Here is a 15,923-nt window from a genome sequence, read left to right as displayed (position 1 = left end):
GGTGAGTGGATGGATGGATGGGTGGATGGATGGATGGATGAACCTCAGGAGGCTGAAGAAATTCGGCTTGTCACCAAAAGCACTCACAAACTTCTACAGATGCACAATCGAGAGCATCCTGTCGGGCTGTATCACCGCCTGGTACGGCAACTGCTCCGCCCTCAACCGTAAGGCTCTCCAGAGGGTAGTGAGGTCTGCACAACGCATCACCGGGGGCAAACTACCTGCCCTCCAGGACACCTACACCACCCGATGTCACAGGAAGGCCATAAAGATCATCAAGGACATCAACCACCCGAGCCACTGCCTGTTCACCCCGCTATCATCCAGAAGGCGAGGTCAGTACAGGTGCATCAAAGCTGGGACTGAGAGACTGAAAAACAGCTTCTATCTCAAGGCTATCAGACTGTTAAACAGCCACCACTAACATTGAGTGGCTGCTGCCAACACACTGACACTGACTCAACTACAGCCACTTTAATAATGGGAATTGATGGGAAATGATGTAAATATATCACTAGCCACTTTAAACAATGCTACCTTATATAATGTTACTTACCCTACATTATTCATCTCATATGCATACGTATATACTGTACTCTATATCATCGACTGTATCCTTATGTAATACATGTATCACTAGCCACTTTAACTATGCCACTTTGTTTACAAACTCATCTCATATGTATATACTGTACTCGATACCATCTACTGTATCTGCCTATGCTGCTCTGTACCATCACTCATTCATATATCCTTATGCACATATTCTTTATCCCCTCACACTGTGTACAAGACAGTAGTTTTGGAATTGTTAGTTAGATTACTTGTTGGTTATTACTGCATTGTCGGAACTAGAAGCACAAGCATTTCGCTACACTCGCATTAACATCTGCTAACCATGTGTATGTGACAAATAAAATTTGATTTGATTTGATTTGATTTGATTTTGCCTTCTATGCTCACTTCAAGACAAGCAACACTGAACCATACATGAGAGCACCAGCTGTTCCGGTCGACTGTATGATCATGCTCTCCATAGCCGATGTGAGTGAGACCTTTAAACAGGTCAACATTCACAAGGCCGCAGGGCCAGTCGGATTACCAGAATGCACTGACCAGCTGGCAAGTGTCTTCACTGACATTTTCAACCTCTCTCTGTCTCAGTCTGTAATACCTACAGTGCCTTGCGAAAGTATTCGGCCCCCTTGAACTTTGCGACCTTTTGCCACATTTCAGGCTTCAAACATAAAGATATAAAACTGTATTTTTTTGTGAGGAATCAACAACAAGTGGGACACAATCATGAAGTGGAACGACATTTATTGGATATTTCAAACTTTTTTAACAAATCAAAAACTGAAAAATTGGGCGTGCAAAATTAAAATGGACCCTTAAGGAACACCGGAAATTTACAGTTGATTTTTCAGAGGACAAACTATTCACAGAGACAAACTGATATCTTTCCGACAGATAAGATCTAAACCAGGCCAGAACTTGTCATTTGCTTTCTAATAATCATGACCTTTACTAGTCCTCTATTAGAGGACAGGTAGGCCTTTACTAGTCCTGTATTAGAGGACAGGTAGGCCTTTACTAGTCCTGTATTAGAGGACAGGTAGGCCTTTACTAGTCCTGTATTAGAGGATCGCTATAGTAAAATAATGCAATTTAGGGAGCTAAATGAACAGCTCTTTCACACATGACAGACACGGGCAATATTGCCAGAAATTTATTGGCAGATATTGTCAGGTTTTTGCTTTTATAGCCAATAGTGGCTAACCAGGTGTGGGATAATGTCAATGTTGCATTGATTAGACAGCAGCTAGCAGTTTGAGGTGTCTGATACTCATCTGATTTGTTTATGACAGTTTGAGGTGGAACACATGAAAACTCACAAAATAATATAGACATTTCAAATGTTATATTATTGACTATGTACAGTGTTGTAACAATGTGCAAGTAGTTGAAGTATGAAACGGAAAATACATCTCTCTCTCTTACTCTCTCGATTGGAATGCATTGGATGGGTGGATGGATGGATGGACGGATGGGCGGGTGGATGGATGGATGGACAGATGGACGGGTGAGTGGATGGATGGGTGGATGGGTGAGTGGATGGGTGGATGGATGGATGGATGGGTGGATGGATGGATGGACGGATGGACGGGTGGATGGATGGATGGACGGATGGACGGGTGAGTGGATGGATGGGTGGATGGATGGATGGGTGAGTGGATGGGTGGATGGATGGATGGGTGAGTGGATGCGTGGATGGATGGATGGATGGATGGGTGGATGGATGGATGGATGGGTGGGTGGATGGATGGATGGGTGAGTGGATGGGTGGATGGGTGGACGGATGGGTAGATGGATGGATCGGTGGGTGGATGGATGGGTGGGTGGGTGGACGGGTGGGTGGATGGACAGGTGGGTGGATGGACGGATGGGTGGATGGACAGATGGGTGGACGGATGGATGGATGGGTGGATGGATGGACGGATGGGTGGATGGATGTTTAGAATTGATTGCATTCGACTAGTAACCGAAAGGATGCAAGATCGAATCCCTGAGCTGACAAGGTAAAATCTGTCGTTCTGCCCCTTGACAAGGCAGTTAAGCCGCTGTTCCTAGGCCGTCATTGAAAATAAGAATTTGTTCTAAACTGACTTACCTAGTTAAAATAAAGGTAAAATAAAATAAATAAAATGGATTGATTTGTCTCTATCTCCGTCTCTAGGCTGTGTGCATTGAGAATTCCTGCATGGTGCGAGGCAGTAAAGAGGGCAGCAACGGAGCCCTTCACCTGATGAGGTCTCTCATCAAACCAGCTCAGACCACCATCTACAAGGTTCTCATGGCAGATGGACGCTTCAAGTAAGGACATCCAAACCAATGTGTTAATTTGACAGTATGGTCACATCTTGAGACTCGGGACTATTGGTATCAATGAAAGATTTGTGTGATATGTGAAAATAGGTCAAAAATAGACGTTTGTCTATAATACCTCCAATTTGAGGTGAAACCGTTGGTATAGATCTATAGATGGTTTAATATCTTTAAAAAAAAATTAAAAAAAATAAGTAAAAATTCCTTCATGGTTATCTCTGCATGTTCCATTAAGACAAAGATTTTCAAGACTTATTGAACTAAAGACTCACTGTTTCTCTCTGCGCTCTCAAGGATTTGATTGAGTCATTAACTAATTGATTGATTGGATTATTGATTTATTGAGTGATTTGTTGATTGGTTGATTGGTTGAGTGATTGGTTTATCTATCTCTATGTATCTGTCTGTAGTATCTTCCTGTCTCTGATGAAGAGTGCAGGTCTGACAGAGCTGTTGAAACAGGAGGGATCCTACACCGTTTTCGCACCCACAGATGAAGCCTTCGACGGGCTCACAGAACGGGACATCACCCTGCTGGCCAGTTAGTACTCCGTCTCTCTTTCCATCCTTCAATCTTGTTAGCAATCTTCTTTCATTCTTCATCCACTTTACAACATAGGACAGGAACCAGCAATGTAGAAGATGCCTGTTGGAGAATTCAGTGTTTCCACCTGTCCAGTTCTTTGAGTTTACTGCTTTCCCACCTGTCCAGTTCTTTGAGTTTACTGCTTTCCTACCTGTCCAGTTCTTTGAGTTTACTGCTTTCCTACCTGTCCAGTTCTTTGAGTTTACTGCTTTTCTACCTGTCCAGTTCTTTGAGTTTACTGCTTTCCCACCTGTCCAGTTCTTTGAGTTCAGTTCATAAAAGGAGAAGTGATAGAGGGAGCCACTGTTGAGATACATATTTGTGTAACTCCTGTTTTTCCTGTGTGACATCATCATTAGGCGACGTGAACGCTCTGAGGACCATCCTCCTGTATCACTTCAGTAACGGAGTGTTCATCAACGGGGGACTGGAGGGAGGGGTCACGAACCTGCTCAAGACCATCCAGGGACACAACCTGCAAGTGCTGTCTGTATGTACACTAAACCATTCTCATACAGTGCACGCTTTAATTGTTTGTTGTTCTAGGCTACATGGCTTAAAATACTTGCTCGCTAAGCCTAACTTCCATTCATGGACAGAGAAAGCAACGTTAGGGAGTTAAGATTAGCCTACATCTAGCTACATATTGAACTTCCATCCTCTCAGGTCAGGGGCACAATGTATGAATTGACGGTTGGATCAGAATTGATTATATAATCATTAGCCAGTACAGAGACTTAAGTACAACCACAAGTCCAAATCGCTATCTTCATCCATGGGTAATTTAGGAAAGGGACAATTTTAGCTAGCTAGTTAGCCATTGGAGGACAACACAACGAGATGCAACAATTCAAGTTGTTTCTGTCAATGACATATGCTCTCAAAGGGATTTGATATCAGTGATGTCAAATCCAAACTGGTTTCACCTTGAAACTTTTCTTTGGTGCTGCAGGACCATTCACAGTTGAGCTCAATGCTGATCTGCAAATTGTGATGCTATTTTTTTTTGTTGTCAAGGGAGGTCATACTTGTTTGGACCAGACAGCATCAGATAGGTGGCCTACAGGTAGAGAGACAGAGGAGGCACTGTTTTGCTCACACGGATGCTTTCTCCTGTGGGATACATTCAGCCTCTTGTGAATTGAAGGACAATTCTGAAACAGAGAGAAGACACATTATTATTATAATATTCTTTAAATATTTTTTTTCGGGGAAAGCCTGGATTCCCTTGGCATCCATAAATACACACCACTGGTGACAGGTTTGTGATTCTGACAGGTTTGTGATTTGACAGGTTCGTGATTTTTGACAGGTTCGTGATTTGACAGGTTTGTGATTTTTGACAAGTTTGTGATTTTTGACAGGTTCGTGATTTGACAGGTTCGTGATTTTTTGACAGGTTCGTGATTCTGACAGGCTCACCCAATCAGGTTTAAGCCTCGATGTGGACTTAGACCATCAAATTGTTGTATTTTTTCAATTTAAAAATGTTTGAGATTAAAAATAGAAAATCTCATAAGCATAAGAAAACATCGATTTTTTTCACACAGCGTCTTTCCGTCGCCGTTTGGGAACTTTTTGTCAGATTTAGAGTAGACCCACTTCTCCAGCCACCACTACACCTCCACATAGAGCCGATGGAGAGACAGCCACCACTACACCCCTGCATAGAGCCGATGGAGAGACAGCGGCCACACACAGCATGTTGTTAAATCACCACTACATCTCCACATAGAACCGACATCCTATCTAGCTGCTAGGAGGATGTCATGCCATTGGAGGAGTGGTTGAGTGACTGACTGTTTCCACTCATATCGTTTTTTTTTCGGTGAACACGCAGCTAGAGACGCAGGTGTCATTTGGTTAGCGCTAGCAAGAACTTGAACAACTGTTATCCAGTTATTCCCTCTGTTCTATCTACTCTGATTTCAGAGCACTCTCGTCAGAAGTGTGCCAGAGCTCAGAACAACTGATGAATTTACGAACGCACACTGAACCCACTGAACATGACCCGGTGTCAGTAAAAATAGACAATAAAAAGTTATAGAACATTCTAGATAACACGTAAACAGCCTAACCAGTTCTTCTATGGCGAGGAAAACGGTCATAGTGAGGTGTTCTCTCATTTGTGTCTGGAAGTAGCTAGCTAGTGTAACAGTATAACTTTAGACCGTCCCCTCGCCCATACCCGGGCGCGAACCAGGGACCCTCTGCACACATCAACAACAGTCACCCACGAAGCATCGTTACCCATCGCTCCACAAAAGCCGCGGCCCTTGCAGAGCAAGGGGAACCACTACTTCAAGGTCTCAGAGCAAGTGATGTCACTAAGCTATCCGTTTCACATCCGTTACACTAGCAAGCAACCCAACTTTAGCCAGTTAGCTTGGGTGCTTGGTTGGGACAAGCACCTATTTGGTAGGCAAGCTGCAGACGGATGAAGAGGCTACAATTCCCCATCGTTTATCAGTGCAATCGTGACGGCCAACTAGCTGGAAAAAAAGTTTGAGAGGGTTTATCTAATGTTCCTTGGTTAGATTTTAGCTCATCTTGCTCTGGCTAGCATTAGTTGTTGATCTGGTTGTTGTTGATGTGCAAATAGAGGAAGATAGCCTACCTTGTCATGGTTGTTTGATCAATAAGACTGTAAAGTTCCCGAATGTCAGACGACTCCCGTGGTGTTTACATATTTGCAGAAATCCATTCAGCTGTATTATGAGGCTTTTGCCGAATGTGTTCTAATGATCTAAAGTCACACTGTTGCTACTTCCTGTAAACACACAGTCCAGTACAAAGTGAATGATGGCAGGTCCTACTGTCTGTAAACACACAGTCCAGTTCAAAGTGAATGATGACAGGCCCTACTGCCTGTAGACACACAGTCCAGTTCATAGTGAATGATGACAGGTCCTACTGCCTGTAAACACACAGTCCAGTTCATAGTGAATGATGGCAGGACCTACTGCCTGTAAACACACAGTCGAGTTCATAGTGAATGATGACAGGCCCTACTGCCTGTAAACACACAGTCCAGTTCATAGTGAATGATGGCAGGTCCTACTGCCTGTAAACACACAGTCCAGTTCATAGTGATTGATGACAGGCCCTACAGCCTGTAAACACACAGTCCAGTTCATAGTGAATGATGACAGGCCCTACTGCCTGTAAACACACAGTCCAGTTCATAGTGAATGATGACAGGCCCTACTTCCTGTAAACACAGTCCAGTTCATAGTGAATGATGACAGGCCCTACTGCCTGTAGACACACAGTCCAGTTCATAGTGAATGATGGCAGGCCCTACTGCCTGTAAACACACAGTCCAGTTCAAAGTGAATGATGACAGGTCCTACTGCCTGTAAACACACAGTCCAGTTCATAGTGAATGATGACAGGTCCTACTGCCTGTAAACACACAGTCCAGTTCATAGTGAATGATGACAGGCCCTATTGCCTGTAAACACACAGTCCAGTTCATAGTGAATGATGACAGGCCCTACTGCCTGTAAACACACAGTCCAGTTCATAGTGAATGATGACAGGTCCTACTGCCTGTAAACACACAGTCCAGTTCAAAGTGAATGATGACAGGCCCTACTGCCTGTAAACACACAGTCCAGTTCATAGTGAATGATGACAGGTCCTACTATCCTGTAAACACACAGTCCAGTTCATAGTGAATGATGACAGGTCCTACTGCCTGTAAACACACAGTCCAGTTCAAAGTGAATGATGACAGGCCCTACTGCTTGTAAACACACAGTCCAGTTCATAGTGAATGATGACAGGCCCTACTGCCTGTTAACACACAGTCCAGTTCATAGTGAATGATGACAGGCCCTACTGACTGTAAACACACAGTCCAGTTCATAGTGAATGATGACAGGCCCTACTGCCTGTAAACACACAGTCCAGTTCATAGTGAATGATGACAGGTCCTACTGCCTGTAAACACACAGTCCAGTTCATAGTGAATGATGACAGGACCTACTGCCTGTAAACACACAGTCCAGTTCAAAGTGCCTATAAACACACAGTCCAGTTCATAGTGAATGATGACAGGACCTACTGCCTGTAAACACACAGTCCAGTTCATAGTGAATGATGACAGGACCTACTGCCTGTAAACACACAGTCCAGTTCATAGTGCCTATAAACACACAGTCCAGTTCATAGTGAATGATGACAGGCCCTACTGCCTGTAAACACACAGTCCAGTTCATAGTGAATGATGACAGGCTCTACTGCCTGTAAACACACAGTCCAGTTCATAGTGAATGATGGCAGGCCCTACTGCCTGTAAACACACAGTCCAGTTCAAAGTGCCTATAAACACACAGTCCAGTTCATAGTGAATGATGACAGGTCCTACTGCCTGTAAACACACAGTCCAGTTCATTGTGAATGATGACAGGCCCTACAGCCTGTAAACACACAGTCCAGTTCATAGTGAATGATGACAGGTCCTACTGCCTGTAAACACACAGTCCAGTTCATAGTGAATGATGACAGGCCCTACTGCCTGTAAACACACAGTCCAGTTCATAGTGAATGATGACAGGCCCTACTGCCTGTAAACACACAGTCCAGTTCATAGTGAATGATGACAGGCCCTACTGCCTGTAAACACACAGTCCAGTTCATAGTGAATGATGTCAGGTCCTACTGCCTGTAAACACACAGTCCAGTTCATAGTGAATGATGACAGGCCCTACTGCCTGTAAACACACAGTCCAGTTCATAGTGAATGATAACAGGCCCTACTGCCTGTAAACACACAGTCCAGTTCATAGTGAATGATAACAGGCCCTACTGCCTGTAAACACACAGTCCAGTTCATAGTGAATGATGAAAGGCCCTACTGCCTGTAAACACACAGTCCAGTTCATAGTGAATGATGACAGGCCCTACTGCCTGTAAACACACAGTCCAGTTCATAGTGAATGATGACAGGCCCTACTGCCTGTAAACACACAGTCCAGTTCATAGTGAATGATGGCAGGTCCTACTGCCTGTAAACACACAATCCAGTTCATAGTGACTGATGACAGACCCTACTGCCTTTAAACACACAGTCCAGTTCATAGTGAATGATGGCAGGTCCTACTGCCTGTAAACACACAGTCCAGTTCATAGTGAATGATGGCAGGTCCTACTGCCTGTAAACACACAGTCCAGTTCATAGTGAATGATGACAGGTCCTACTGCCTGTAGACACACAGTCCAGTTCATAGTGAATGATAACAGACACTACTGCCTGTAAACACACAGTCCAGTTCATAGTGAATGATGACAGGTCCTACTGCCTGTAAACACACAGTCCAGTTCATAGTGAATGATGGCAGGTCCTTCTGCCTGTAAACACACAGTCCAGTTCATAGTGAATGATGACAGGTCCTACTGCCTGTAAACACACAGTCCAGTTCATAGTGAATGATGACAGACCCTACTGCCTGTAAACACACCGTCCAGTTCATAGTGAATGATGGCAGGCCCTACTGCCTGTAAACACACAGTCTAGTTCATAGTGAATTGTGGCAGGCCCTACTGCCTGTAAACACACAGTCCAGTTCATAGTGAATGATGACAGGCCCTACTGCCTGTAAACACACAGTCCAGTTCATAGTGAATGATGACAGGTCCTACTGCCTGTAAACACACAGTCCAGTTCATAGTGAATGATGGCAGGTCCTACTGCCTGTAAACACACAGTCCAGTTCATAGTGAATGATGGCAGGCCCTACTGCCTGTAAACACACAGTCCAGTTCATAGTGAATGATGACAGGCCCTACTTCCTGTAAACACAGTCCAGTTCATAGTGAATGATGACAGGCCCTACTGCCTGTAAACACACAGTCCAGTTCATAGTGAATGATGATAGGCCCTACTGCCTGTTAACACACAGTCCAGTTCATAGTGAATGATGACAATTCCTACTGCCTGTAAACACACAGTCCAGTTCATAGTGAATGATGCCAGGCCCTACTGCCTGTAAACACACAGTCCAGTTCAAAGTGAATGATGACAGGCCCTACTGCCTGTAAACACACAGTCCAGTTCATAGTGAATGATGACAGGCCCTACTGCCTGTAAACACACAGTCCAGTTCATAGTGAATGATGACAGGCCCAACTGCCTGTAAACACACAGTCCAGTTCATAGTGAATGATGACAGGCCCTACTGCCTGTAAACACACAGTCCAGTTCATAGTGAATGATGGCAGGTCCTACTGCCTGTAAACACACAGTCCAGTTCATAGTGAATGATGACAGGCCCTACTGCCTGTAGACACACAGTCCAGTTCATAGTGAATGATGACAGGCCCTACTTCCTGTAAACACACAGTCCAGTTCATAGTGAATGATGACAGGCCCTACTTCCTGTAAACACACAGTCCAGTTCATAGTGAATGATGACAGGCCCTACTGCCTGTAAACACGCAGTCCAGTTCATAGTGAATGATGACAGGCCCTACTGCCTGTAAACACACAGTCCAGTTCATAGTGAATGATGACAGGTCCTACTGCCTGTAGACACACAGTCCAGTTCATAGTGAATGATGGCAGGTCCTACTGCCTGTAAACACACAGTCCAGTTCATAGTGATTGATGACAGGCCCTACTTCCTGTAAACACACAGTCCAGTTCATAGTGAATGATGACAGGCCCTACTGCCTGTAAACACACAGTCCAGTTCATAGTGAATGATGACAGGCCCTACTGCCTGTAAACACACAGTCCAGTTCATAGTGAATGATGACAGGCCCTACTGCCTGTAAACACACAGTCCACTACAAAGTGAATGATGACAGGCCCGTGTGGCAAATGGCTTGTTTGTATAAAGGCCTACTGTATCTCTGATTGGCTATAGCGCCCTGACTCCTCCTGAGACAGGAGGAGTCAGGAGACACTGTTTAAAGAATCTGTATGTCGTTCTGAAATATGTACACTGAAATACTGGACATTTTGACTCTTATGATGGTGATGATTTGACAAAATTACAATTATAGTCTTGAATTGGACTTGCATTCTTCTGGTGTTGGTCTTGGACCCCTTGTCTCCGTCTTGACTCAGTCTCACCCCCCCCAGTCTTGGACCCCAAGTCTCCGTCTTGACTCAGTCTCACCCCCCCCCCCCCCCCCCCCCCCCGGTCTTGGACCCCTTGTCTCCGTCTTGACTCAGTCTCAACCCCCCCCCCCCCCCCCCCCGGTCTCTCGGTCCCCTTGTCTTCGTCTTGACTCAGTCTCAACCCCCCCCCCCCCCCCCCGGTCTTGGACCCCTTGTCTCCGTCTTGACTCAGTCTCAACCCCCCCCCCCGGTCTCTCGGTCCCCTTGTCCCCGTCTTGACTCAGTCTCACCCCCCCCCCCCCCGGTCTTGGTCTTGACTCTGACTTCATTTAGGTGGTCTCGAAAACAACACTGCTCTGAGGTAGTCCCAGAGGCAGAGCAGACGGAAACTTAGTAGGCAGCATTTCCTCTCATTACTGTCTGCAATTACATCGTTATCCAATAGGAAACACCCTTCATTACCACATGGGTTCCAGTAACAAGACTTACATGAGCTCTTACAGTGCATTCAGATAGTATGCAAACCCCTTAACTTTTTATGCATGTTGTTACATTGCAGCCTTGTTCTAAAATGGTTTCAACTGTTTGTTTCCTTCATCCATCTACACACAATACCCCATAATGACATCACAATACCCCATAATGACATCACAATACCCCATAATGACATCACAATACCCCATAATGACATCACAATACCCCATAATGACATCACAATATCCCATAATGACATCACAATACCCCATAATGACATCACAATACCCCATAATGACATCACAATACCCCATAATGACATCACAATACCCCAATAATGACATCACAATACCCCAATAATGACATCACAATACCCCAATAATGACATCACAATACCCCATAATGACATCACAATACCCCATAATGACATCACAATACCCCATAATGACATCACAATACCCCATAATGACATCACAATACCCCATACTGACATCACAACACCCCATACTGACATCACAACACCCCATACTGACATCACAACACCCCATACTGACATCACAATACCCCATAATGACAAAGTGAAAACAGGTTTATAGAATTGTTTGAAAATGTATTAAAAAAAACAAAGAAATTAAATATAACATTTACATAAATAATCAAATCCTTTACTCAGTACTTTGTTGAAGCACTTTTGGCAGCTGTTACAGCCTCCAGTCTTCTTGGGTTTGACGCTAGAAGCTTGGCACACCTGTATTTGCAGAGTTTCTCCCATTCTTCTCTGCAGATCCTCTCAATCTCTGTCAGGTTGGATGAGGAGCGTCGCTGCACAGCTATCAGGTCTATCCAGAGATGTTCAAGTCCGGGCTGTCGCTGGGCCACTCAAGGACATTCAGAGACTTGTCCCGAAGCCACTCCTGCGTTGTCTTGGCTGTGTGCTTAGGGTCGTTGTCCTGTTGAAAGGTGAACCTTCACCCCATTCTGAGGTCCTGAGTGCACTGGAGCAGGTTTTCATCAAGGATATCAATGTACTTTGCTCTGTTCTTCTTTCCCTTGATCCTGACTAGTCTCTCAGTCCCTGTCATTTAAAAACATCCCCACAGCATGATGCTGCCACCACCATGCTTCACCGTAGGGATGGTGCCAGGTTTCCACCAGATGTGACGCTTGGCATTCAGGCCAAAGAGTTCAATCTTGGTTTCATCAGACCAGATAATCTTGTTTCTCATGGTCTGAGAGTCCTTTAGGAGCCTTTTTGCAAACTCTAAGCGGTGTCATGTGGCTTTTACTGAGGAGTGGCTTCCGTCTAGCCAGTCTACCGTAAAGGCCTGATATGTGGAGTGCTGCAGAGATGGTTGTCCATCTAGAAAGTTTTCCCATCTCCACAGAGGAACTCTGGAGCTTTGTCAGAGTGATCATTAGGTTCTTGGTCACCTCCCTTGGTCACCTCCCTTGGTCATCTCCCTTGGTCACCTCCCTGAACTTGGCCGTTCTCCCCCGATTGCTCAGTTCTTGGTGGTTCCAAATTTCTTCCATTTAAGAATGACGGAGGCCACTGTGTTCTTGGGGACCTTCAATGCTACAGACATGTTTTGGTACCCTTCTCCTGATCTGTGCTTCGACACAATCCTGTCTCGGAGCTCTACGGACAATTCCTTTGACCTCATGGCTTGGTTTTTGCTATGACATGCACTGTCAACTGTAGGACCTTATATAGACAGGTGTGTGCCTTTCCAAATCATGTCCAATCAATTGAATTTACCACAGTTGGACTCCGATCTAGTTGTAGAAACATACTTATGTAAATAAGGTATTTCTGTTTGTTTTTTTAATACATTTTTTGTCATTATGGGGTATTGTGTGTAGATTGATGAGGATTATTTTTTGTTTAATCCAGGAGAGAATACGGCTGTTTCATACCAAAATGTGGAAAAGGAGAATACACTGGTACATATAATACATGACTTAGGCTAGCAGGTTTTTCAGTATCATAGATTACCATGATGAATGGTCAGGACTCTCTACTTCTCTCTCTCTCTCTCTCTCTCTCTCTCTCTCTCTCTCTCTCTCTTTACCCTCCTTGTCCATCTTACTTAGATCTCCTCAACCGTAACCCTCTCCTCCCCTCTCCCTCCCTCCCTCCCTCCCTCCCTGCATGCCTTGTTTCTGAACTTCCTCCAAGCATTAAGGAAGGCTTTTCTGAGACTGTCCAGACTGATAGAGACAGGAAAAGGGCTATCTGCGTTGTGGATAAAAATGAAGGGAGGGGAAGAGGGGGGGGGGGGGTGAAAAACGGGAGAGAGAGAGAGAGAGAGAGAGAGAGAGAGAGAGAACTGAACTCCACAGACAGGCTCTGAAGGAGCAGATTTTTTAAATATTTGTTTATTTAACTATTAAAGTCAGTTAAGAACAAATCCTTATTTTCAATGACTGCCTACCGGGAAACAGTGGGTTAACTGCCTTGTTCAGAGGCAGAACAGCATATATTTTTTTAAGGAAATAGCTGTAATGGGAGGAGATTATTGGCTATTGTCTAAATGGGGACGTGAAGACAGACAGGAAGTAAGAAGTGACCTTACATACACTGAGGTGAAAATGTGTGTGTGTGTGTGTGAGTGTGTGTGTGTGCTTGCGTGTGTGTCTTCATGGGGTGTGCGTGTTCACAGAGTTAGAGAAAGTGGCTCAAGTTAGGGGTTAGAGAGAGAGACACTCAAAGTCGAGGATTAGAGAGAGAGACACTCAAAGTCGAGGGTTAGAGAGAGAGACACTCAAAGTCGAGGGTTAGAGAGAGAGACACTCAAAGTCGAGGGTTAGAGAGAGAGACACTCAAAGTCGAGGGTTAGAGAGAGAGACACTCAAAGTCGAGGGTTAGAGAGAGAGACACTCAAAGTTGAGGGTTAGAGAGAGAGACACTCAAAGTCGAGGGTTAGAGAGAGAGACACTCAAAGTCGAGGGTTAGAGAGAGAGAAACTCAAAGTCGAGGGTTAGAGAGAGAGACACTCAAAGTCGAGGGTTAGAGAGAGAGACACTCAAAGTCGAGGGTTAGAGAGAGAGACACTCAAAGTCGAGGGTTAGAGAGAGAGACACTCAAAGTCGAGGGTTAGAGAGAGAGACACTCAAAGTCGAGGGTTAGAGAGAGAGACACTCAAAGTCGAGGGTTAGAGAGAGGGGGACCCAGGATAGGAGAGAAACTGTTCTGTCTCTGACTGGACATGTCCGTCCCCAGAGACACACGGCGACAGTTATATTACAGGAAGTTAGTTTCCCTGGCGGCACAGGAAGTTACAGTTCCAAAACCTCCAACAATGGGAGGAACATGCCATCTGGAACTGCCATCTGGAACTGCCATCTGGAACTGCCATCTGTGAGAGTTTCATGTCTTCACTTTTCACCTTTTTAATTCAGATGTTTCTTTAAAACACGCACACGCAAACACACGCAAACACACGCAAACACACGCAAACACACGCAAACATCATTATGTCCGGATGTTATTAGTTAGGGAATCATTATGTCCTGATGTTATTAGTAAGGGAATCATTATGTCCTGATGTTATTAGTTAGGGAATCATTATGTCCTGATGTTATTAGTAAGGGAATCATTATGTCCTGATGTTATTAGTAAGGGAATCATTATGTCCTGATGTTATTAGTAAGGGAATCAGTATGTCCTGATGTTATTAGTAAGGGAATCATTATGTCCTGATGTTATTAGTAAGGGAATCATTATGTCCTGATGTTATTAGTAAGGGAATCATTATGTCCTGATGTTATTAGTAAGGGAATTATTATGTCCTGATGTTATTAGTAAGGGAATCATTATGTCCTGATGTTATTAGTAAGGGAATCATTATGTCCTGATGTTATTAGTAAGGGAATCATTATGTCCTGATGTTATTAGTTATGGAATCATTATGTCCTGATGTTATTAGTAAGGGAATCATTATGTCCTGATGTTATTAGTTAGGGAATCATTATGTCCTGATGTTGTTAGTAAGGGAATCATTATGTCATGATGTTATTAGTAAGGGAATCATTATGTCCTGATGTTATTAGTAAGGGAATCATTATGTCCTGATGTTATTAGTAAGGGAATCATTATGTCCTGATGTTATTAGTTAGGGAATCATTATGTCCTGATGTTATTACTAAGTTAATCATTATGTCCTGATGTTATTAGTAAGGGAATCATTATGTCCTGATGTTATTAGTAAGGGAATCATTATGACTGTGTGTCCACTGCTGTTATCATCCTATATCCTTGTTTCTGTTTCATCTCCCAAGTGAAACTTGATCAATGACTACTTGATCAATGACAACTTGATCAATGACATTGTTGGAGTACAAAGAGCCAACACAGCTACAGTTCTGTGTTAGCTGGAAAACGCTGTTAGTGCGTAGATCATGTTTTAGGGTTTTGGAGTTCATTTGAATATTCTAATTATTATTAAGTAATCATGTTATTATCACTCCCAGGTGCACAACTCTATCCACGTATACTGTACCCCGTCCTATTACTATTGGTTACATTAATAACAATGGTTATAACTGTTTATAACTCTTAGGACCCTTGTTATGACAGGTGCACAACTCTATCCATATGTATACGGTACTATTGGTTACAGTAATAACAATGGTTATAACTGTTTATAACTCTTAGGACCCGTGTTATGACAGGTAACCAATAGTATTTGGAGTTGTGCACCTGTCATAACAAGGGTCCTAAGTGTTATAAACAATTAATAACCATTGTTATTAATACATTAATAATGTTATTAATAACAATGGTTATAACTGTTTATAACACTTAGGACCCTTGTTATGACAGGTGAACAAGTCCATCATGTCTATTATTGGTAATCCTATAGTTATAGCGTTAGTTCTAACACTGTTATGACTGTGTTTTTA

General features: G+C 43.8%; 1 protein-coding gene across 2 annotated transcripts in view; it reads left to right on the top strand.

Annotated features, from left to right (window-relative positions):
* The first annotated feature begins 2,746 nt into the window (after positions 1-2,746).
* The window catches only part of LOC139399228 (periostin-like), a 28,816-nt gene continuing 15,639 nt past the window's right edge, over positions 2,747-15,923 (top strand). For both annotated transcript variants that reach the window (XM_071144744.1, XM_071144743.1), the window contains exons 1-3: positions 2,747-2,877; positions 3,300-3,430; positions 3,835-3,965. In XM_071144744.1, coding sequence (XP_071000845.1) covers positions 2,765-2,877; positions 3,300-3,430; positions 3,835-3,965 — 375 coding nt within the window. In that variant the 5' untranslated portion in view covers positions 2,747-2,764. The remainder of the gene's footprint in view (positions 2,878-3,299; positions 3,431-3,834; positions 3,966-15,923) is intronic.

Source organism: Oncorhynchus clarkii, unplaced genomic scaffold, assembly GCF_045791955.1.
Source record: "Oncorhynchus clarkii lewisi isolate Uvic-CL-2024 unplaced genomic scaffold, UVic_Ocla_1.0 unplaced_contig_14065_pilon_pilon, whole genome shotgun sequence".
Lineage (NCBI taxonomy): Eukaryota > Metazoa > Chordata > Actinopteri > Salmoniformes > Salmonidae > Oncorhynchus > Oncorhynchus clarkii.
This window is presented reverse-complemented; position numbering and strand designations above follow the sequence as displayed.